Consider the following 25,383-nt stretch of genomic DNA (forward strand, 5'->3'; position numbering starts at 1 on the left):
TCCAGCGTATTGGGCAGAGTGTGAAGTTTCGTACTCCAAGATGCCTCGAACACAGGAAGCAGTACGACTTGCAAAAAGAGCTTATTTTGAAAAAGAAAACACGTCCGATTCTGGTGAATATAGCTTACAATATGAAGGTAAGCAAATTTTTTTAAATTACTCATATTACATAAGAAACTCATAAAGTCTTAGGAAAAAGAGAAGTATGTAATTATCATTCACATCTTCCGGTTAATAAATAATATGTTTGTTTGTAGGTTTAAAGGTCGGCTGCGGTACCATCTTTAGATTTGTTTGGTAAAGCAGGAAATTTCCGAAAATTCTTTTCAGGATTTTCAGTGGTGAGGATCGAACTCAAGATCTCTCAAATACGAAACCACTGCTTTGCGTGGGGACACAATGCTTCAATACTAGCCAATTCTATTATTGAAATAAAGCTTTTTTAAGTAATGGATTAATGAATGTAAAAGTTAATAATAATAATAATAATAATATAACAAAGCTGCACTAAAATTAGTTCCAATTAATCCGAATGAGACTATCATAGGGTTATTGCGAAGTCAACTGCTCAAAGAACCTTAATATTTGTTACTGTTATAAATGCTGATTTTCTTTTGATTAATACAACATATTTTTCTTTGCTTTCAGATTCTAGAAGCCTGACGAAGACTAGGAAACTGATATCCACCCATACAGAAGCCATTTGTGATGACTCTCGATCGAATTGTGACTTAGACTCTGGTGACAGCACAAGAGATCCAGATTTTCATGTAAGCTATTCGTCAAGTAGCGACGAACAAGTGATAACGTCCAGAAAACAAGTTGGTCGTAAGAAGGAAAAACCAAAAGATGTAGGTGCTCCCAAAAACTTTAATTTGGAGAATTTCCCTTCTTCGAGTTCTGTAGTTGATACAGTCTGCACACAAACTGGAAACACAAAGTGAGAGTGTGGAGTGATTTCCGTAAATCTACCACAGTTCGTGCAAAAAATAGTGAAACTTTGAATCCGTTACCTGAGAAAGTGATCCAAAAGGAAATAAAACCACGCAGTAGAAAAGATAGAGAAAGATGCAAAAGACTAAGGAATGAAAGGCATGCATATATCACAGAAAAGGGGAAGGAAGTTCCGGCAAGAAAGATGAGTAAACTTACTGAGTGTAGAATGAAGTGTGCTAGTAGATACACAGAACGTGATCGCCAATTGTGTTTCAATGAGTACTGGAAACTAGGTTCTCGTGATAATCGTGCTAAATACGTGAGTTCTTTAATCACTATCAAAGAGAAGAAAACAGAAAAAAATGTCCGGTAGGAAAAAAAGAAGACACGTGAGTGTCACTGTACGTATAGTTTCATTGTGAAAAATGACAGACTTCCAATTTGTAAGACATGACTTCTAAAAACTCTTGTAGAAACTAAATCATTTTTGAGTGCGTTCTTCAAAAGAAAAAGCAGTCACACGCTGGAGCGGTTTCTGAAGACTTGAAAGAAAAAAAAAACATCAAAGACAGTACCAGAAGAGAAAGTCCAAGATGCGAAGAATTACATATTGTCTTTTCCAAGTTACGAAAGTCACTATTGTCGGAAAAGAACATCCAAAAAGTTCTTAAGATGTACCGATTGTATACAGAACGAAGAAACAACCCTATTTCACACTCTCTATATTCTAAGTACTTTCATGAGTTGAACCTTGCATTCAAAAAACCAAAAAAGATATTTGGCACAAATGAAATTTATTGGAAGCTAAAATTAGAGCTTCCGAAGAAGGTAACTTGGAAGAGGTTATTAGTGAACGTACCGAACATCACACACTCGCCGAAGAAGCGTACAGCGCTAAGCGAAGGGACAAGGAAATCTCTAAAGAAGATAACACAAAGATGACTTTTGCTTTTGACCTCCAGCAATGCCTCCCTACTCCTTATTTAACATCATCTGTGTCATTTTACAAACTATTACTGTGGACCTTTAATCTAACAATTCACAATCTCGCTTCAGATGAAGTTACGTGTTACATGTGGGATGAATCTGTGTCTGGAAAAGGAGGTAACTAAATAGCATCATGTCTTTACCAACACATACTGGACCTATCATCTCATGTTCAAGAAGTGACTTTCTATTCTGATACTTGTGGAGGGCAAAATAAGAATAGTCATGTAGCATTAATGTTTATATATGCCCTTCACAAGAAAACAGAGTTGCAAGTAATAAACCACAAGTTTCTAGTGAGTGGCCATACCCATATGGAATGTGATACCGATCACTCAATAATAGAAAGGGAAAAGAAACGATTTGGCATAAAGATCCATCACCCTCATGACTGGATGCAGCTTGTACGCACAAGTAACAGGAAGTTACCTTTCAATGTGATTTCCATGAGAAAGGAGAACTTTTTTTGATTTTAGCAGTTTGTGTAAAGGTGACGGTCCCTTCGTATTGCGAAAGCTAAATGAAACCAGGGAAAGGTTTCTCTGGCACCCTGTGCAGTGGCTTCAGCATGAGAAGCATTCCTTCCAGTCCGACGGCGAAAGGATTCAGAAATGCCATCATTGCCCTTGATCCATGAAGATCCCGTACCCATCGGTAATGAAAAGAAGAAGGACCTTCTGGATTTGCTTCCATTGATAGATCCTGTGTTCCATGACTTTTAACAAAAATTTACGAACATCTGATGAGATTTCCGAAATCGATCCAGACTTAGAAGAATTCGATCCAGATCCTTGAACTTATTGTATTCATTACGAGCACGTGTGTTCTTTTTGAATTCCATTGTGTGAATAGTGTTTAACTATTACATTGTATTTTTTTTACATGAAACTGGGAAGTTAAAAAAAGTTTAAGTATTGTGTCTCAACAGTTCATGATTCAAAGGAATTATTATTCAGATAACTTCCACTGTTTTAAACTTAGTGAGTAGTATTGAAAGAACTGTCAATTTTACGAGTAACTATTCAGTACGAAATATGTAATAAAACTGTTTTGGTAACATTTACTATTCACATTTTTAATATTTTACAGGTTTTTACTATATAGCATATACGTGCATAACCAGGTAAGTAGCTCAATATCGCAGTGCATAAGCAGGCAACTGAATAAAACAGTGCAAAATCACACTTCATTGTTGCATATTCTGGATGAGATTTTGCAGCATAACACATCCTAATGACATAACTATATCGTCAAAAAATTGAGTTGATTTAGCTATATTCATACTCACAGGAACCAGTAGAACTTTAAAACTACTCTCCTGTAAAATTAACAATTCCCGACTTGACCGGTTATTCACTAAGATGAGCCATATAATACGTGGCCCTAGAGTTTAAGGTGGAATCTGTTCCAGTGTAATGGGTTCAATGTTCTCCCACAGGGAATAGAACCCGGGATTACGTGCACCAAAGGCGCGATCGGGCTAAAGGAAGAGTTTAGTGGCAGAAGATAAAAACCAATAGCATAGGTGGATCGATAAGAGTGAAGAAGGCCGAAGAAATAAGGAGATTTTCACATAGAGGAATTGAAAAAAATATAAGCACAGTGGACAAAAAAATTGTCCTCTCAACAACATCAGTACGTATCTATCGTTATAGATGATATGCCACTTGTAACATGTGACTAAATGGTTCATCATCGCTGACGCATGGACAGGCGATTATGTGGAGAAAGCTCGTCAAATTGTGTCAAAGCAAAAATGTGATACAATAGCAAAAATTGATTATTGTGTTGGGGCGGATGGAAAACGGCGTCAGAAGTGTGGTTGAAAAATGTAACGTGGTCCGACGAGTCACGTTTTTGTGTGTATTTCAATTATGCAAGAAGTCGAGTGCACCGGAAGCCCAATGAAGAACTTCACCCACAGTGTGTATGTGGAGGGAGTGGTTCAAGCTGTAGGATTCTGTGATATGTAGGTGACGTGTGGATAACCCAGTAGTGGCTGGAAGCAAATGTTTCGGACTTCATTTCCACTTCAGATTGGGCTTCTGCAAGTCCGGACTTAAACCCTTTGGACTACAAACTGTGGTCCAAGCTTCAGGAGATGGCTTGCAAGAAGACATCCCAATATTGAAAGTTTAAAGCTGTCACTTCGGAAGGCAGCTGCATATTTTCCAGTTGATGTGTTCCAGTTAATGCAATTAATGAGTGGCCACAAAGACTTAAGGACTGTGTGCATGCTAATGGTGGCCATTTTGAATAATTATTTGTGATTTTAGTTCATAATACATCCATGTAACTCATGTTATTAGGATATTAAAATATATCTAACCATTTTGTGTCAATGTGTAACCCGATTGGGTTCGTTTCTTACCTGTCCCTGTTTGGGAAGACATTCTTGTAACCGGAAGGGTTTGATTCTCGTCGGTCCCTGTTCGGGATAAGCCATTCTTGTAACCCGCCTGGGTTCGATTCTCTTGTTCGGGCACTAAAAATTTTATTTATGGTAGACTTTGTGGTTAGACGGAACAAGCACTTCACTCCGTAGCTAGTAATGGCTAGAATAAAAGACATGCAAACCTCCAAGTTGGATCACGAACCAATTTGAACTCAGACTGAGGTTGTAGTCGCGCGTACCCACCGTCTTTGGTAAGCCCGTTAACATCTACAGAGTGCACACAAGTACCTGGATATAATACCCACAATTTCGGTAGTGATTCATGCAATGATTCATGCTGAAACGATAACAGGAAACAAAACAAATACATGAAGTAAATTTTATTTGATTAAAAACAAATCATATGTTGGATTTACTTACGTGTACAGCTTTTACTGTTTTTATTGATAAACCTACTTGAATATGTACTCAGAACCTTTTAGCCCGTTTCAAATTTTATTTACAAAAAAAAAATTAAAAAAATAATGATGAAATTGATTTAAAAGAAATTATGTACCGTTGTTGCCGGCTCGGATTAATTTGAACGATATATTAGCACTTAACACACGTCATTTATTTAACACTTCATTTCACTGGACTGCAGATTGATGGAATTTTGGGTGGGGGGAGGGGCTTGGAGTCATTCCCTGTGAAGAAATTCCTTGCAGATTCATTTTCTTATTCTAATAATCGTTTTCTGACTCCGTCCTGGTTACTGCGGCTCAGCTCTGATCATGATCAAGTTTGTGACTGAATCACTAAATATTGAATAAATTGATAACGCAGCGAATGGAATTGTTCCTGCCAACAACTCATGTTGTCTTATCGTAATTATTGATGTGCTTGATAGCGAAAATTAAATACTTTTTTTTTGGATAAAACACTTACATTCCTAGTTTTTACGGCGTGCACTTATGTTACTTTGAGTAATTTCCTTTACTTTTACGTACGTTCAATAACTCCATTAAAATTTCACGTTGAAACAATTGCATTAGTCATAGTTCACATTTGCATAATTAATTCAACAACATTTTGAACGATGGTCCACAAATTTTAAGATTTTCTTAACACGCAATGCATTTCTTGGTTCGTCTATGCAACCATGGCGTCACGAAGCACACCTTCGCGCGTTCAGCATCAAGCGTCTGTAATCTAACACCTGATACTGACTACACTTATTATTGAAAAACACTCTTTGATAGATAATATAGGCATTGTCGAGTTTCATCCTTATTCGTCATTAAAGTAACATAATCAGAGTGCTAAAAGTGATAGGGATAAGCATCGATGATTGGACTATTTTTTTATAAAGTTACTGCCGCTTTACGTTCCTTTGTGCCATGAGCAGGCAATGCAAGTCACCACTGCACAGCGTTGCCAACACATTAAAAAAAAAAGACAGAACCACAATAAGGTTTGCGTCAACGTATAGTGCATGGAGCCTTATTCCACTTCAGATGAGACTAACTAGGGAATTTAAAATGGAATAGGAGTGTGGGAGGACACACGCTCACAAATGTATTTTAAACTTTGGGACAGTATTTATGGTAACACTAGGTACATAAAATCCATACTTACGAAACTTATTTCTTCTACGTAAAATGTTTCAAGTTCCGTGAGTCTATAACTATCAGAGCCTGATCTACAAACGAAAATAACTTTTTCATTTGAATTTCTCGCCCTACCTAGTGGCGTATAAGCATTTTTTGTGAAGGGTAAGCATTTTTTGTGGAGGGCATCGTAATCACGCTGTGCATTCTACGATCACACTAGTATTATATCTTCTTGTGAATATTCCAAAGAAAACTTAATGTACATTTCGTATGGATCGTCAAGTTTCATGAGGTCCCCTCTCCTCTTGCACACTCCAACAAATTGGATGTAACTAAGTCTTGTTTCTTATAACACTTCTATTTATTCTGCGTAAAATATTCCAAGTTTTTTTGTTTACGCTTATCAGCGCTTGATCTACAATCATTTGAAAATAACTTGTTTTTTTTTTTTTTTTTTTCGCCTGTCCCAATGACGTCTTTTGAGCCAGAATCCCGTCTCAAAAAAGTAAGTGGTCTCCCCACTAACTTTTCATTATATCTGCACTGCATTTGGTTCCACATTTTCATTGTAGTTACATGGACATAATTGCAATAAACATTGTATGTTCATTTGGTTGCACCTTTACAATTATGATTATATAAATGCGACTTAGTTTTAATATCTGTTTTGCTTTTTCTAAAAAAAAAATGCCCGAAGAAGTTGACAAAACCCTCCAAAAATACGAACATACAGGTGTCCGAATTCAATCTAACTTGCAGGGTGATATCAGACAACAAAATATACAGAAAATAATATTTTTCACCAATTGTCTATGGCAAATATCACACTATATATATACATATACAGTATATATTCACTGAGCATAAAATATTGTTTTATTTATTTATTTATTTCAGAGTTTTCCATCGCGTAGTGATTCGCTAGAAAGCAAATATTTCATCTGAATTCTATCCATGCTACGATGCTTATAAAATGAGAAACTAAAGTTTTCGATGTCTTCAAGTCATAGAAAAAGGAAGATAGTGAGAATAAATGACTAAATTAGGAAATGTAAAATTGTATTGGATTACTGAATTTAAAAAAAAAAAAAAAAAAAAGCAAAGGTTCTCGGAATTTCGAAACCTAGTTCACGTCAGCTAATTTGTCTAAGTTGACGTTAGAAAAGTAATTAAAATTAGAACTAAACAATTCTTTCATTATGCTGAAGTAATTGTGTCTATACTGAGAACAGAATTAAGAACACATGCATCAATTGTGAGTATAACAATCGATATTTACTCCGTTTCAAAATAAATAAATTACCCTAGGACAAAGAACAACGTTATTTGTAAAATCTTACCTCTTTTCTCTGTTTGAAAGGCTGTCGCAATTGAACTATTTTTAGTTTTTCCTCCCCTAGATTTCGTGGACTTCTGCATTTCATTTTGAATATATACCATATCTCTCTCAGATTTCTTTATCTGTTGATAGCTACAATGCTGAGTTTCTTCCTCATATTCTGACCCAGTAAAATCTCTTCTCGATTTCTCCGTTCTTAATGCGCTACTATTTTCGGTAACAAGACCTATAGTAATAGTATCTTGGCTACTTTTTGAGCTTGCACCTTTGTCGACTACTATTTGATGGTCGCCGAAGATATTGTCAGCATTTTCATCTGTAAAAGTTTGAGATTCAATTTCAGAGAGAGTATTGATCGACTTTGACGGTGAACTTACTGCCTTGAATGAAATGGGTGACATACATATATCTTTGTCGTCCTTACGGGTATTAAAACACGTAGACTTGTTAGATAAATGCGGTGTAATACTTATAGGTGATATACTGAATAATATGTCATCATTTTCAAGTACATCGTGAGAAATTAACTGAGTGTCTTTTCTATTTTTATGTTTAGCATCTCCACTTGCTTGAGTTTCACCTATATTTCCCCATTTACAAGCAATATCTAATTCTCCATTTAACGACGGATCTGTTTCAATAACACATGCACGCAATTGAGGTAATTCATTATCATCATCACCATCATGATCATCACTGAAGAAATGCTCCACATCTGATAATATGGCTATTTCCAACGATTCTCTCCGTTCCTTTGATGTATTTTCAAAACACACATCATTATTTTCTGACGACACTTGACTGCTTGGCTGTGCTGTTCGTTGCACATCATTTTTCTTAATACTTTTATCTTCATTGATAATATAATCACATGAAACTTCATCTTTCATTTTTTGCATTTTATTTTTTGTATTTCTTGATCGCCTACCTGTCTGTGTGTGTAGATTTCCTACACAATTATTTAATTCATTAACGTCACAGGCTGATGCATTTTCTGTTAATTTTTTCTTTGTGAACGATTTCGTATGTTTTGAATTGTTTTCAGCATTGCTGTTACTCAGTTGCAATCCAAAATCATTTTCTACATCTAATGCATGCTCATTCTCTAAGAGGCCCTCGCCCAATTCTTCAAAAGTACATGGAAATTCATCATCATCTATAGTAGGTAAATTTGCAGTTCGTAATTTCTGCTTTCTTAATTTCTTATTTTGTGTTAATACTGTTGTTTCAGACTCCTTACCATCATGGACATCACTTTCATCAATTGACGTAACTGTCTTACTGTGTTTTGGAGATGGTTTTCTTTCAGTTACGGATTCGATATTATTGCATATAAAACCATCATCAAGAGGCATATTTTTGCTTTGCAGTAACACCGTTTGATCTGCAGATGTTTTGTCAATCTCTTCATCGCTACGGTCGGATTTATCACTATCAATAATATACACATCATCTGGCAATTTCTTTTCCTTCTGTGTCTTTCTTTGCTTTTTAGCTATCTTCCTATCGATTTTTGTATCGCTGCAATTACGTTTATCTTGTCTATTATCATCAGAAGTTTCCTTATTTAGTAATATGCTCTTTGGCGACTGCTTTCTTTGCTTTACGGCTGTTGCAACTGTGGCCTTTCTATCGCTTTCATCATCATTTGAGGAACTGTCAGTTGTCACTTTCTTCTTTTTCAACTGCTTCATGTCTTTTTCTATTTCTTTGTTAGACCGTTTCTGATTTTGATTATTGTCACTATCATGCGATGTCTTCTTTGTTAATCCTATCGTTTGCTTCTCGGAAGCTTCAGTTTTTGTACTATTACTATCAAACTGATTGTAGTTGTCTTTTGAATTATTTTTATGTCCTGATCTCTTCAAAGAATGTGTGATATTCACAGATTTGCTTACGCTTTTATCTTCTTCAATTTCTTGTACTTGCAGACCACCAGAGCATGTTTCTTCTTGGTCATTCAAATTATTATTTTTACGTTTTAACTTATCAGGTTTACTAATTTTTGAGTTACTGTCAAAACGTTCTGCTTCAGGTACTTGAATTGGTTCAATAGGTGATGTTTCTTCTTGACGCTTATTGGATAAGTCGACGCCTTGCACTGAATTTGCATTTACTTCATGGTTTTCTTTTAATCTTTCATTGACAGACGAAGCATGAGATTTTGGCTCATTGGATCTAGGAAACGCAACGTTCTTTTTCTTTTCAATAATAAGAGCGGGTAAATCACTATCCAATAAAATCTCGTCTTGCTTTAATGGTGACCTACGTCTAGCAGCAGATATTTTATTTTTTCTGGTGGTTACAGACCGAATTTTATGGTTCTGTTCTTCACACTTTGTAGAGGACTTTGGTGAACCTAAATAGCTTTCATGAGATGAATCATCTTTGTCGGAATATTTCTGTCCTTTCGGAACCTCAAAATGCTTCTTCTTAATTCTATTTACATATGAGTCATAACTATTTTTTGTGGCACCATTTGCAGTAAATTTCGTGCTTCGATCGAGATTACATTTTCTGTTAAATCTAGTACTATTCTCTCTTCGTGGTTTAATTGACCCAAACATTGCATCAGGCTCACTACTTTCTTCGCTATCATATAACGCTTGAATTTTACTAGCTGCATTATTTCTGTGAGAACGTGATGTCTTTGTTTTATTTCGTCTCTTACTTGAGGTATTTGTTTTAAAACCACTGTATGTTTTCTTAGGCCCAGGTATTCTTTTCTGTCTTGAATTTAACCAGCTTATATCACTAGACGAATCAGACTCTATTTCTGAATAAACAGTTGCAGTAACGGCCGGTGCTGTATCTCTTTCGTTAATAAAGTTACTCTTTTCTTTACTACTTTCGGATTTTTTTGCAATTTCCTTACGGGACAACGGTTTATCCTCTTCTTTCTTGTTATTTTTATTACGGGGTAATTGCACATTTCTAGTTGTAATCTTGTTTAATTCAGATTCACTAAGTTGAGGGAATTCGAACGACAAGTAGTCTTTCTCCTGTTTGGTTTGTACAACAGAACTATTATTTAGCTGTTCCTTCTTTGCATTACGAGATTTTGCAGAATTATTTGCTGCTGCTCTTTTCTTCCTTGTATGAGTAGATTTCCCTAAATACGAAGAGTCACTTTCTTTATCATCAGGAATACTCTCCGCCTCTATTATATCGTCGTTTTTACTTACTGAAAATAACTTCCGTTTTCTAGGAGTAGGAGTCGTATTCTTTTGTAATGTTGAAAGATTCTCGGATTGATTGCCTTGGATCTCTTTCATTTTATTCAGCTTGTCATCTTTGTGCCTAAAAAATTTCTTTGTGAAATCGAAGTTTACACTATGATTATTAAGCCCGATGCTTGATTTATCGTTGTAATTTACAGAACTTTCTATAATGTCATTACTATCATTTTCACCTGCATCTGAAGCCCATTCTTGCATTAGATCTTTTGATGAAGTTGATCGCTGTACTTTGTTCTCTACAACGTTCCTGTCTGGCATTTTATTTATTTGTATGTCCTCTCTTTTTTCATTCGACACTTCATCGCTTTTAGGTATATTATCACCACTTGTAGCTGGAGCAACATCACATATTCCATCAGTGTAGTTTTCCTCAACAGTTTTCTTACGAGACAATGCTTCCAGGTTTACACGTAATTCATTATTCTGTTCATTACTCTTCTTTAGCTGTTGAGCAGAAGCACCATCTTGCATATTTCCTAACACTGTTCCGTTCTGTAATTCGTTCTCAAGTCTACACACTAAAGTAGCATCACATCTATCTACATTTTCATTCGGAATACTCGTTTCACTATGCATGGGTTCAGGTAGTTTCTTTACAATCACCGTATTATCATGAATATCTCCCTCTTCTTCTGTAACTGGTGCAAGACAAGGTATTTGAGAACTTCGCATTCGAGATTTATTGTATTTAGTTTCAGAATGTTGTTGTTGTTTCTTCTTCAACATCTAAGAAATAATGAAAAATAAAATTTATAAATTTGTGTGTAGATAAATGATATTTAAAACATGACACAAGATATTGGTTTATGCACGTTTAATCACTGTAAATTTAAACTACTTGAAAAGCCAGTACTCTCATCTTGTTTTTTTTTTTTTTTTTTTTTCTACTGCGGCAGCATTGTTGAAATATAAGTAAGTAAAAAAAGTGTCTTGGGAAGAATGAGTGGACATTAATTACACAGGTAACAAGTATGTACATTAACATATTACAACTTAAAGAAAAGGATCTTGATGCTTTCATTGAAGGATTTCTCATACTGAAATATGTTAAGCCATTTTTAATCTTTTGTGGTTGTTATTGATGGTAAAGGTGCCGGTGATGTTATTACAATTTCTGTCCAAAGTATTCATGTTGGGATTTAATTTTGATTCCTTCGTTTGAATGAGAAAGCCTTTATATGGTTATCTGTCTATGGACAATGAAAACTTTTCGGTAGCTTGTATTTTCTCAATGCTGTGTTCTGTATGTTTTAGAAGTTTTGGAAACTGATGCATTATTATTATTATTAATCAAGTATCCCAACTAACCCTACTTTATTAATTTATTTTTTACCATACTTTGGCAATCCTGACATTCAAGAAAGCAAAAATTTGACTATTGCTTCTTAAGTCTGTAATACAGTGAAGAACAGCAAAATTAGTACTTTTTGAGTTTATCACTTATAAGCATATTCAGAAATGTACTGTATGTGTAAATATTATTACAAGCTCGTACTTCACTAGAGTAAATGTGTTTTGGAAACATTTAGCACGCAAAATGTACATACAATTGTTTACTGCAAAATAACATCTATATCTAACTTAGTTCTTTCACATATGTAATGATATGCTTTACATAAATGGTAATACATACACTTTAACCCATTAGTAAGCTCAATGAAATAAGAATTTGATTTGTGTGTTGAGAAAGAGAGAAATTAACTGGTGCTTTTTTATACCATATTCTCCACAGATAGCGATAGAATATTTTTTTTCTTGAAATTCCACGGTTTTGGTTTTTTGGGAGAGGGTGCAGTACAATATCGTGATTTCAAGTAACAATGAAAAATAGTAAACTTAGAAATAAATAACATGGTTTAATAATTATTGTAATATAAATCAACTTCATAGAAGTTCGCTCAGAGGAATATTGCAGTTCATCCATATTGTATAATTTGCAACTTGGAAATGTAAAAGGTGGCACGAAAGTACCAAGACATCACTTACGTGATGACATAATGGCTGATATAATAGCCGTTCAGTAAAAACATGGGAGATGTTTATTGAAGGCCACATGTACAATTGATTTTGTGTCGAGTATGCGGATGGCAATCTAACCCTTTTAGTCTCCATGTCTATTCCAATCGACATACAGTTTTTTGCGTTATTCTTTCTTATTCTTATAATGGACTGCACGGTGGCGAGGCCTAAAAGGGAAGATGGTTATAACTGTCACTTTGGGTGCAACAGTGGTCCTAATCTATGATACGGTCGCTTTGCGATTCACAATAGCAGCTGACCTGATGTGAATATTCAGGCTTGGATTCGTATGACGCAGCCATCCAGAATAAAGCTGACGTACATGTGCACCAGCAGTGTCCACATCGATGCACAGGGACACTTCCAATGCAAGTTTGTGTGTTTCTGTGGAATGACCACCCGGTCTCCCACTGACTCATGACACCCTCGCTCAAACTCAATTAAGTTCACAAGCTGAGCTTGTCTACACCTTTTTGGTGTTCATCTGACGTTGATTAACCATTTAGGTTACGGAAAACACTCTGTCAGTACTTTGCCATGTCACTAACTGCTTTTACAAACTCACGGTCAGTACGCGCTGGCTACTGCGTCCACAGGGCGGGCACTGTCGAACATTTCATATACAGCCGTCCACGAGTAAACCATGCAAACATGATGTTTCTACGTCGCTTCCTTCTCCGTGTTTTTAATTTTCTACCACTGTGTACGACAAAAATGTTTTTAAAAATAAGCAATGATATTGCAATTGCATTTACTACTAACAGTTATTTTCTATTAGAAAACAACGAAATATGGCACTCGAGACTATTTCTTTCTTCATATTTATTAGAGAAAAGCCAAAACCTTCCTGCTAATGCAAAATCCAATCAAGAAGTATCACAAACAATTTATGAATTATTTATTCATTTTATCGTAAAAATCATAAAACTGAATTACCAAGTAGATTTTATATCACGTAAATATACTTGAAGGTAATTATGATCACCGTTACCTCTGATGTAGTAGAAGTTTCAGAAACAGGCCTTCTGCTCAGATTCGCAGTAGTGTTCTTGCAGTCGACTGCTTCACTTTTTTCACGTACAGAAAGATTTGAGATTACTGTACTGAGATTAGCTTCCTTTTCCCCAACATTAGTTGTTATCGTAGAGGCACTTGTCCTTATGGGATCTTCTACGACGCTGGCTAAATGGTAAAGAATAAAATTTATGAGATTAAATTCTAATACTCCATTATGATTTATAGTATATCAACACAAAATTCGTGTTGTACATTTGCTGTGCATTTTATCTTTTTAAATTAGCCTTATTTAGCACTATAATCAAGATTCTCGATCCGAAGAATCGAGACTCGATTGAAGACAAACTCACCACTGAAAAACAAAAATAGTAATAGCAGAAAATGAACTACTCCTTCGCGCACATTTATTACATTTATGTAAATTAATAAAGAAAAAAGAACAAAACCTTTCGATTGTATAACGCATTTTGCGATGTATTCAACACACATTGCATATAACTCCCTTACAATATAATAGGACGGAAGCTTCTTTGCTAAGACACACACACAGCTTCTGAAAGAAATTGTTTCAATATGATTTTTTATTATTTTTTTTACCTATGTCTTGATTTTTTTTAAATGTATACTTACATTTGGTAAAATGTAGGTAGAAAAAACTCTCATTTCTTTCATATATTTTACGACTTACTTGAATTAGTATATTTCTGTAAACTATAGTTTTATCTTAGAATTATTTTTTGATTCATCTTCAGAACAAAAATAAAATATATAAATAATCAGAAGATCAAAGCAAAAATAAGAAAAAACTAGAATGAGCCTGAGTAATTCAGAAGATAATACCATGGAAATTAAATATTTAATTTACGCCCCATGATTATGCCCTGAAAAGAATAATTACAACTAAATGGTAATGAAATAGTTGGTGAAATGAGGAAGTGGGAGAAAACAGAGAACCCAAAGTAACTTGATATCCATCAGTAGGTCATATAATCTGGGACCAAATGTATGATCTTCCGATTACACAGATCAGTTTAGGTCTCCGAGAAACCTAGTGAGTATTATTACTCAAGTAAAAATGTATTTGCTTTCGAAGGAAGAGAAGGATGAAATATTTCTTTCATTTTAACGTCCCGCGATTATGCCCTTTTAATCTCGGCTCATACAGATTGGTAGACTGCTTAAAGACTGCTTAACGTTTCATCACTCCTTAAGCATTGTTTGCTATGGCTGATGGAAATAACGGCATCTTCCACACGGACTGACTAGCCTGCTGATACTGCCTGCCTTAAGCACTTCATAAACATCGCCCATAACGGACAGAACGCTTAACGACAACTGTGCTGACCAATAGCGTAACTAAGAATGTATAGGTCCTCAGCGAAAATGTCAAAAGCTTCTCTCTTCTCACGTTTATAAAAACACGTAAAATGTATACACTAATAGGATTTTTTTTGTTCATTTAAGATGTTCCATCTAGTCAACCACTACTTGCTCATACATACTATACAACTAATGAATTTCCATATTGTGGGAAAAAATCATTTTTCATTGATTTTAACCAAAACTTGATAATAAATACAAATTATACTTACTTTCCTTATTAGGTTTGTGAAGTTGAATCCCGAACTTTGGTGGTCAATAACTCGGGAACCACAGGTTTCTACATGACAGAATTCGAAATGTTGGTAGGCCTTAACAAGAAGCGTAACAAAACATGCGTGTGAAATATTGTGGTATGTAGGCCTTTCATTCTTGATTATTGGCTATCAACCTTGAGGTTTGGACTCCAATCAGTTCAAACCTCAAGTTCGTTGGCAACTAATCCCGAAAACCAAAGATCTGCACACCATAATATTTCATATGCGAACTAAGCTGATAACGGCATACCTCCGTGCCAAATTTGGTCAAAACCAATGAGTTCCATTTATCACCAGGGGATACCTACCGTGCCTCTGAGCTGCAACGAGCAACAGGTCCCTTTACCCAGCTCCAATGGGTAGGGTCATTCTTAACTAGCAAACCTCAAAGCTTTGAGCTACAACGGGCGAGGTCTAATTATGAAAAGAACTTTAGAGACTTATTTATTTGCAATCTTGTGTACAAACTGTATAAACATTTTTTACAATAAAAAAGGTGAGGGAGAAATCCGTGTACCGTTGTTATACCGAATATTGCATGGTGATCGCGTTTGCCAGTGATCTTCATACGAGACGCTGCTTTTAATAACTAAAAACAGGAATTTCATTTTTTTTTTAAGCCAGTAAAGTTATTCATTAACTCAGCCAAATTTTTATGCCTATTACTCGTACGGGAAAGAATACTTGGCAGAGGATCCAAGATTTTCTTTAATTTGCTGCAGCTTAACAAGATATTCTGGCCGCATAACTGAGGATCTCGACCGTTTTTTCATGCTCTTTGACTACCTGGCTACGTTACAATCATGGGCCACCGAAAAAAGGAGGAGATATTACCTATGTATCTCCAGGATTGGTATTAAGTATTCCAATTAAAAAAACAAAACCAATGGAACAACTTAACATGCGAACAGCTTAAGCAAAAATCAGTTTTACTAAGTAGGCCAAACCTTCCAGCATATAAGGCCAAACTTGAATTACTCCAAATTCAACAAGGAAACAATGAGCCGATTGGCGCCTATTTTTTAAAGAAAATTACGAGCGATTGGACAACTTACGCCGGAAGCTACTGAAGAACAAAAATAATCTACATTCAAATGGGAACTTCAACACGACCAACTCTTCGAGCGACTAAAAGCGGATATCTTCACCACTTTGATGACAAAGTGGAAATAAGAGCATACTCACAAGGGCTTTTTTTTTTTTTTTTTTTTTTTTGACAATTCGATTTCTGAAAATGCTTGCTATCATCGCATGCAGCACCCAAAGAAACCGAGAAAAACAAGTTTTTAGCGGCAGACCGGAAACAAAGCCGAAGATAAGGGGGTTCAAAGTTCGAATACAGGACTCAGAAAGTACATATAAACATCATGTAATTTTGAAACGGGTGGAGGAATTGAGATCAAATTTGAGGTGTGAGTATTGAGTGTGAAGCTCTTCGGAATAGATATATTGCGCATCGTGTCGGCCATCTTAAAAGTCGTCATATTCTAGCTATCGAAAGTAAAGAAACGGGAAGGAAATCATCTGGCATATCAATTTAGAGTAGCTTGTTCCCAGAAATTTAATATGAAGTTAGTTTTTACCAACTCTTATGTGTTGAGTAGTTATGGATTCTGAAAACTTTGAACAGGCGAAATTAATGGTAGTGTCTTCTGCCATTTTAATCGATTCAACGTGAACCGGAAACTTGATCAAAATACGGCTGTGAGTGTGGGCACAATTTTAGAGCTACTGCTGTGGATGAGTGGGTATTATGTAGTTAAATCAAACTTGAAAAGTGCATACAATCCTATCAATATAGCACCTTAAGGATCCTCGAAACAGCTACATGAGAAAGTTGCTCATGAGGTGGAAACTACAGATGCTTAAATTCCAACAGTACTTAGTGTTAATAGGGTATAGCGTTTTGAACCTGTAACCTAATTTTGAGTAGTTCTACCGAAAAATGTTGGCGTAGTGCCTTACAAAACACGACTCCTGTCCTATGCAGAGTCCTTGTGTATTTATTACTCATTCTAGCTAAAATGTACCACTTGCTAGTGCTCCTCTACGCATACACCGACGATTGTGGTCACCTCTGGTATATATTATTTTTAGCAACAGTGTTCATTTACAACCATGTGCAGGATTGCAATTAACGGGAATGCACAGAGGGGAAAGACATACTGTACTGCATATTCAGAAGAAAATGTAATTTGGAAATATAAAGATTGTAGGGGATATCCATATTTGAGAAGGGGAATTAGCCTTTATCTCGTTCGTAATTTGTACACCGCTTATCGCGTGTTCGTGGTTGGTTATGACTCATTCTCATTGACATAAATGAACTAGTTTTAATTCGATATAGTAACCACTTTGACTAATCTTGTATTCCTCACCTCTTTCTTTCTTTCTCTTTCTCTCTCTCTCTCTCTCTGTCCCAGCTACTCACAACAACCCGCTCACGTCACGCTCGTGCCTAGTCTCTACCGAAGCTGGGGTCGGTGGATTTTAGACGCAAGCGCCGTAAATTGGTGTAAATAAATGTTGGTAAAAGTAACACGAATTACGTATTGAAATTTTAATAAACTAACCAAGAAGATTAATACATGCAATTAAATATTACATACGCCAAAATTACAACTTTCAAACTTTACGTGTATGCAGAGACCAGCGATAATACTAATCACATACCATATAAGTTTGATACTGTATTCGTATATTAAACGTTTTGATATATTTCACGTGAAATGATCTTTCAGGTGGCTAAAAACTCATATAACACTTATCGCGCATCCTTTTCGAACTAATTACTGAGTCACTCACGGAAACCGCAGTCGTTCTCATCAATATGATCGGAGAAGATGGTGGAGTTCATAAATCCATTTCTTCAAGCAAAAGTCCCAAGCGATTTTAAGTCTTCCAGTAGTCTGCAGGCCAAGACCCTTTTAATACATGAACTGATGCGTTTTCCACTCGGAGCGCACGCTTACGTTAAATATTATTGAAATACACACAAATTCAAAACAATTTTTCTTGTTGTAATGCTCAACCCATTGATACTTTGGCAAGAGGTGGGGAGCGCATTTCAGCACAAGCACACTAATTAGTTCAATGTAGCACACCCAAATGGTGTTTGTGGGTGGTTGGGAGCAGGAAAACGAGTGGGGTCCTGCTCTCTTGCAGCTAGACGCGCGAATGAATAGTCTCTCCAACCAGCTCCTGTATGTAACAAAGAGTAGGTAGAAAAGTAAATTTCCCGAAGGTTCACACTTGAAGGACCAAATTGGAAGTATAGTCCTAAGGAACGCAGTGCGTGGGCGATTTCCTTCTCTTTTTCTCCATATAAGGCGCTACGAGCGAAGCCAAGCGCACAAACACACAGACAAACATACCAGGCTTGTGAGAGAAGCTGTTCCTAGAATTTCCTTTTATACGAGGCTTGTTTAATAAGTTCGAAGTTGGCACTGTCTTTCCAATTTTGATTAGAAAACAATAAATGAGCCTCAAATCACGGTGATAATAGATTATTATTATTATTATTATTATTATTATTATTATTATTATTATTATTATTATTATTATTATTATTATTATTATTATTATTATTTTAGTAGTAGTAGTAGTATAGTAATAGAAGAAGAACCATTTTCACTGTATTTTTGTCCTCCACCGTCCAGTTAAAATATGACAGGTAACATATGACTAATTATTTTCACCCACCGGTTATAATAATTAGAAATGGCAATGTTGACTCTCTTACACTCTTTACTATTATTAGTTTTGCCCTGTTTTCTCCTACTACCTCATAAATCTGCATCCTTGGTTGAGATGTGTTGAAGAAACTAACGGCACTGCAATAAATTCTCCACGGAACGGCTGGCCTGTAGGTATTTAGTTTTTCTTGACGCGAATAGATAGGTCACTCTGTTCTATGTATTTGTACGTACACAGCGATGAGGCTCGCATTATAGAAAGCTGTTCAGCGCTCACTCACCTTAATTGTAGATTTCGTCAGTTTTGTGGTAACGCTAATAATAAAGAAGCGAATTTTGTTCATGTCAAGTCTGATTTGATGTTTGAGTGACAATTTCTGTGGAAAATCGTGCGAGTACGACCTTTATAGTCTTATAGGAACGTTTTTTTATTTTACCCTTGCATCTATGTTTTATTTTTTTAATGAAAACTTACGTTAACTGTTTGTGTTCCTGCCTAGTATCTACATTCAGTAGTTCATATGGAACCACAACGAGTAGTAAAACTGCTTCTTGAACATTTTGGGACTTCAGATGATAAAGCTACTTTGCAAGACCACCTTATGTTCGAGCAAATTCGCCGACAGCTTTAACAGTGTGAATCTCAAGTAGAGAGTACTGAGACACTGGACGTCGAATCAGAGGGAAGTAGCCACCAGGATTCTGATGATAACAGCCAATTAGCTTCATCACCGATAAAATATCGGAAGTTCGAGAAAGAAGACGGCGCATATCTCGAACAAGTATATCGTTTTTGGACATATCAGTCAAAAGACCCCCCTGTTGTCGTTGCAAAGGGAGAAAAGCGGCGGAAGCAATCTTCGGTTTTAGCTCAATACAAAAAACTGCAAAACCGATTTAGGTCACTGACCGATACGAAGATTCAAAGTTGAAGGGGAGTTCAATTAAGTAAATTAATCAAAGGGTTAAAGATATATTTGTAGCCATGCGAAAGAAAAATGCGATTGTACGCGATCGTACCATCCAACTGTGACCATTGCAAGTCAAGGAAGAACTCGGACTGAACATCAATTTTAAGGCTTCCACATCGTAGTTATACAGGTTAGAGAAGAAAAACAAGATTGTCTCTAGGTCAATCGCAAAGTTGGTTCGTCGTTTCGTCAGGACGACGCGCAGAGACACGGAAAACGGAAGATGAATTAGTCACTAAAACGAAGCAAATGATTGAACAACTCGAATTGAGCACCTAACAAATTTTCAATGCAGATCAAAGCCGTTTTAACGAAGAGCTACATTCTGCTCGGACTTTGTCGTTACAAGATGAAAAACGAACCTACGCCGAAGTTGGATCTGCATCAGCTACTACCCATTCCTACATGATATATCCTGTTGTTTTCATGGAAGGAAAATTGATGAATTTCCGATGTATTTCCTCTGCTCCGAGCCAAGTGGACACTTTCTAGCTAACAAACTTCCCGATCAATTTAACATTCGTTCATATGCTGCAAACATGAACAAGAACAAGATCAAAGAGTTTATGACTTTTTTTTTTTTTTTTTTTTTTTTTGCCTTTTATTGATCAGACTAAACTGCTGCTTTTCGTTGATTCATGGAGCACTAATAAAGATGAAGAGTTGGTGCAGAAACCAGAATCTGTTCAACTTGCACGACTCCTCGTTCCTGATAGTTATACGCCACTTATACAACCATTGGATATGTTCTTCCGTCCGTATAAGAACTTTGTAAAATACATAACCGACACCATTCTCATGTCTTCGGACTTTAAAATCTGGCAACGAGACAACTTTATTAACCTGCAATCACTCACCCACTTCCAGTTCACAGCAACAAGGTTCCAAGACATGATAAGATATGCATTTTACAAAACTGGATATCTTCAGGACGCACCTGAATCATTTCGGACTCCTGTTGACTACTGCTTCAATTTCAATACTGGTGAAAACTGTGATCTGTTCTTCAGATGTGCTCACTGTTGTTCCCACTTTTGTATTAACCCCACGATCATTCTTAAGGTACACAACAGATGCAAATAAATGTGCACAAGATCTGTTGTCAATCCAAGATTAGTCCTACTTACTTCTGAACTTTTGACACTTAAGGTTTTATATCGGTTGCTCCCATGCACCTTTCAAGATTGTATTAACAACATAATAGTTTCTTGAGTTGATTTTGAGTTTAACGTCCCGTTCAGCAGCGAGGCTATATGAGACGTAGACCTACTGATTAACGTGGAATCCGAACCACATAGGCTCCCGCCGGGAATCGAACCCGGGTCTCCCACGCCAAAGGCGCGTACGCTAACCGCTTAGCCACGAAGGAGCTCATAACAGTTTCTTATCAACTGTATTAATTGTAGAACTGTTCTCAAGCACTATTTTGATCTTATTCTTGGTTTACGTTGAATCGACTGAAATGACAAAAGACACTACCATTAATTTCGCCTGTTCAAAGTTTTCAGAATCCATAACTACTCAACACATAAGGGTTGGGAAAAACTAACTTCATATTTGAATTTCTGGGAACAAGCTACCGTAAATTGATATGCCAGATGATTTCCTTCCCGTTTCTTTATTTTCGATAACTCTAATATGGCGACTTTTAAGATGGCCGACATGATGCGCAATATACATATTCCGAAAAGCCTCACACTCGATACTCACACCTCAAATTTCACCTCAATTCCTCCAGTCGTTTCAAAATTACACGATGTTTGTATGCACTTTCTGCATCCTGTATTCGAACTTTGGACCTCTTTATTTCCAGCCCTGTTTCTGGTCGGCCGCTAAAAACTTGTTTTTCTCGGTTTCTTTGGGTGCTGCATCCGATGATAGCAGGCATTTTCAGAAATCGAATTGTCAAAAAAGAATGGTCCCTTACGCAAGTAATATATACGTGGGAGGAATTTTATCATGCTATGACGCATGATCTGTGATTAAAAAAAAAAAAAAAAAAAAAAAAAAAAAAAAAAAGAATTCTATTGCAACAGAAGACACTAACCAAAAGTGAAAGGCAGTTGGGAGAAATAATTATTTGCCCCTATTTGTGTGCTACGAAAAGTCCGTTACTTTCTACTAAATAGAAAATTCAACTTATTTGTAGATACAAAATGTTTGTCATCATTAAATTCCCAACCAGATCAAGTCGGAAAATATACACGCTACAAACTGTTCATTGCAGATTACCAATTTGAAGTTCGTTACTTAAAGGGATTCTAACATCCCGCCGATATTATTAGCCGTTCGGAACACGGGAAGACATACAAAAAGAGGAAAATGAAAACAACAATTACCAAGAAAGTGAAGATTTCCATGCCTTTCGACTCAACAGATTAGAGGACTCCATTCTTAAAAACTGAACACAATTTCCCGTCTGAACGTGGCACAAGAACAACGAAAGGACGAAAATTGGCACTGACATCATCTCCGTATCATCTACGCAAAGAGTTTAACAACTGTCTACTAAACTGCAAGCCAGAAATTGCAGAATGAGTTTTGAGCCTGTTTTGTTAAACAAATGAAATGAGTCTTACAAGTGATACAGATATGAAGAGCATCATACTTACAAAAATATTACTATACACATAGACATACAAATACAACATACAATTTGTATACATTACAAGCGCATATATAGACGTGTAATAAAAATGGCTAAAAGAATGGAATATGACAAACAAATTGAGCGTTCAAAAAAATAAATCAAAAACACTTTGGAAAATAATAAAGAATGAAACAAATAGTAAAGCATCTTCTAGGGAGATAGGAAACATTGAATTGAATCATGTAGATACTAAAATAACTGACACAGTATTAGTTGCTAATATTATGAACAACTATTTTACTGAAATCGGAAATAAAAGTGTAACGGGTACTAAATTCGAAAAAAAATCTACGGAAGATAGGCTACAAAAAACGATGTTCCTTCAGCCAGTGATACCTAACGAAGTTGCTCAAATAATTTCAAAGCAAAAAGACAAATGGTCAGTAGGTTTTGATAACATTCCAATGACAACAGTGAAGAAAACTTCCGCTTATATAGAGGAACCTTTGACATATCTTATAAATCTTTCCTTTTCATCAGGACAGTTTCCTCAAAAATTAAAATCAGCACGAATTAAACCAATTCATAAAAAAGACGATAGGTATAAGGTAGAAAACTATAGACCCATTGCCTTACTTTCGCCCTTCTCAAAAATCATTGAAAATGAAATCTTTGAGTTTTACGTCCCACGGTTATGCCGGTTAGGCTAAAGGAGACGGTGATAATGAGTGATGAGTGAAATGGTGGAATGAAGAAAGTGGGAGGAAACGGGAGTACCCCGAGAAAACCCACGAGCACGGTGTTTGTCCACCACAAAGTTCACTTGGCGGGGGCTGGGATCGAACCCGGGACCCCAAGCACCAGAGGTGAACGCTCTACCATTGAGCCACCGCGCCCCCTCAAAAATCATTGAATCAACTATGCAAAAACGTATAGTAAGCTTCTTGGGAAAATATAATATAATAGACATTGCTCAAAATGGTTTCCAACGCAAAAAGTCAACTGAGACGGCGATATTTAATTATCTCGATTATATTCGGGATGCATTAGACGACAGGAAAAAATGTACTGGCATTTTTCTTGACTTAACTAAGGCATTCGACCTTGTTTCGCATCAAATACTCCTCGAAAAACTAAACAATATCGGTGTAAGAGGAGTTGTAAATAAATGGTTCCAAAGCTATTTAGAAGATAGAAATCAAGCCGTAGAAATTGATTACACGGATCAGCGGGGTACAAGTTTCAAATATACCTCTGACATCAAACCAATAAAATGCGGGGTGCCACAAGGCTCTATTTTAGGCCCTACTCTCTTTATAATTTTCATCAATGATTTTCCAGCTTACATAAAAACAGCCAAACCAACCATGTTTGCTGACGATACAAGTCTAGCCATTACTGAATACACTGACAGTAAAATGAAAGTTAGTATCGAACAAACAATAGAAGAATTAAACTCATGGCTTGAAAATAATAAATTAAAATTAAATACCGATAAAACTACAGTAATAAACTTTCATCACTCTCGAAATACACATGTAAATAATCCAATCATATCTATTAAAAATAAATTTATAGATAACGTTAAAGCAACGAAATTTCTAGAACTCTGGGTAAGTGATACACTAACGTGGGATAGGCACGTATCTGTACTCCAAAAGTAACTTTGTAAAGTGCACTATGCCTTAAAAAGTGTGAAGACATCATTCAACATATCAGCGTTAAAAGTAATTTATCATAGTCAGTTTGAGAGTCTACTTACGTATGGAATATTACACTGGGGAAACGCAGCAGAAAGTAAGACAATTTTTAAGATTCAAAAAAAGAGTACTGAGAACAATGAAAGGTACAAAATCATGCAAAAGAATATTCCGTGAGCTTAAAATTCTCCCACTGCCTTGCCTTTATATATTACGAACGGCAATCTTTATAAGAAAATACCTGAAACCGTCTCTTAAATGCAACAGTGACATTCATACATACAATACCAGAAACAAAAGCGATTTTGCAATTCCCATTCATAATACAGCACTTTACCAAAAAGGTCCAAAATATACAGGAATAGAAATTTATAACAGCTTACCCATCAACATAAGAAACTCAGAATCTGATCACCTCTTTAAACAAAGACTAACAAAGTACCTACAAGAGCACTGCTTTTATACTGTCTCGGAATTTTATGAACATGCTCAAGCTAGAAACTTGTAGTTGTAAGAATCAATAGTAAGGTATTTTATTTTATTACTACATGAGTAGTCATATTTATTTATATATTATTATAATCAAATATCTTGAATACGTGTTTCCTAAATACTAAATGAAGATAGCATAATGTAAAGAAAAAAAAACTATAGATTCTCGCACTATGAATAAAAGCAGGTAGATGAATAGATAAGGTATGGTATTTCTATGTACATATATGTATCATGTTGTAAGACTAATGTGATGTATAAGGTAGTATAGTAGTAGTTTATTATATAGACAATAATAGAATTTGACATGTTCTATACCGCATGTACAAATGTACAATACTGTGGTCTCTTGAACGCAAAATAAATAAATAAATAAATAAATAAATATATTGTCATATATAATATATAATACAGATAATATTATGAAGATGGAGAAAAGATCAGCTGAACATATTTACTGATTTAAACCTTACATCTTCATAGAGATTTCGTTACGAATGATGCCACAGTTGTAAATTTACAGATTTTACTGTGCTGATACTTGGAACATTTTTTACTTGCGAATAGAGATCTCCTCTTTTACACTGTTTTGGTTTCTCTCTAAAGTAACCAATAATAGTCCCCTATCATGCTAGAATCCTATCTACCATCGTAACGTTGTTCTATCTGTAAGATCTCTTGATGAAACAATTCGCGTTGTTTATCACTCACTGCTCTTAAGTTCTCAGGGAAGAAAAAGTATGAATGTAGAAAGTAAAGTTTCAGGAACATTCT

General features: G+C 35.8%; 1 protein-coding gene across 7 annotated transcripts in view; it reads right to left on the reverse strand.

The window, feature by feature from the left end:
- Positions 1-25,383, reverse strand: part of LOC145673335 (uncharacterized) — a 154,266-nt gene that overhangs the window by 29,356 nt on the left and 99,527 nt on the right. For all 7 annotated transcript variants that reach the window (XM_081742970.1, XM_081742962.1, XM_081742984.1 and 4 more), the window contains 2 exons: positions 13,499-13,689; positions 7,251-11,214 (listed from right to left, as the gene is read on the reverse strand). In XM_081742970.1, the coding sequence (XP_081599096.1) occupies positions 7,251-11,214; positions 13,499-13,689 (4,155 nt within the window). The remainder of the gene's footprint in view (positions 1-7,250; positions 11,215-13,498; positions 13,690-25,383) is intronic.

The sequence above is a fragment of the Thermobia domestica genome, chromosome 2 (genome assembly GCF_964235325.1).
Source record: "Thermobia domestica chromosome 2, izTheDome1.hap1.1, whole genome shotgun sequence".
NCBI classification, from domain to species: Eukaryota; Metazoa; Arthropoda; class Insecta; order Zygentoma; family Lepismatidae; genus Thermobia; species Thermobia domestica.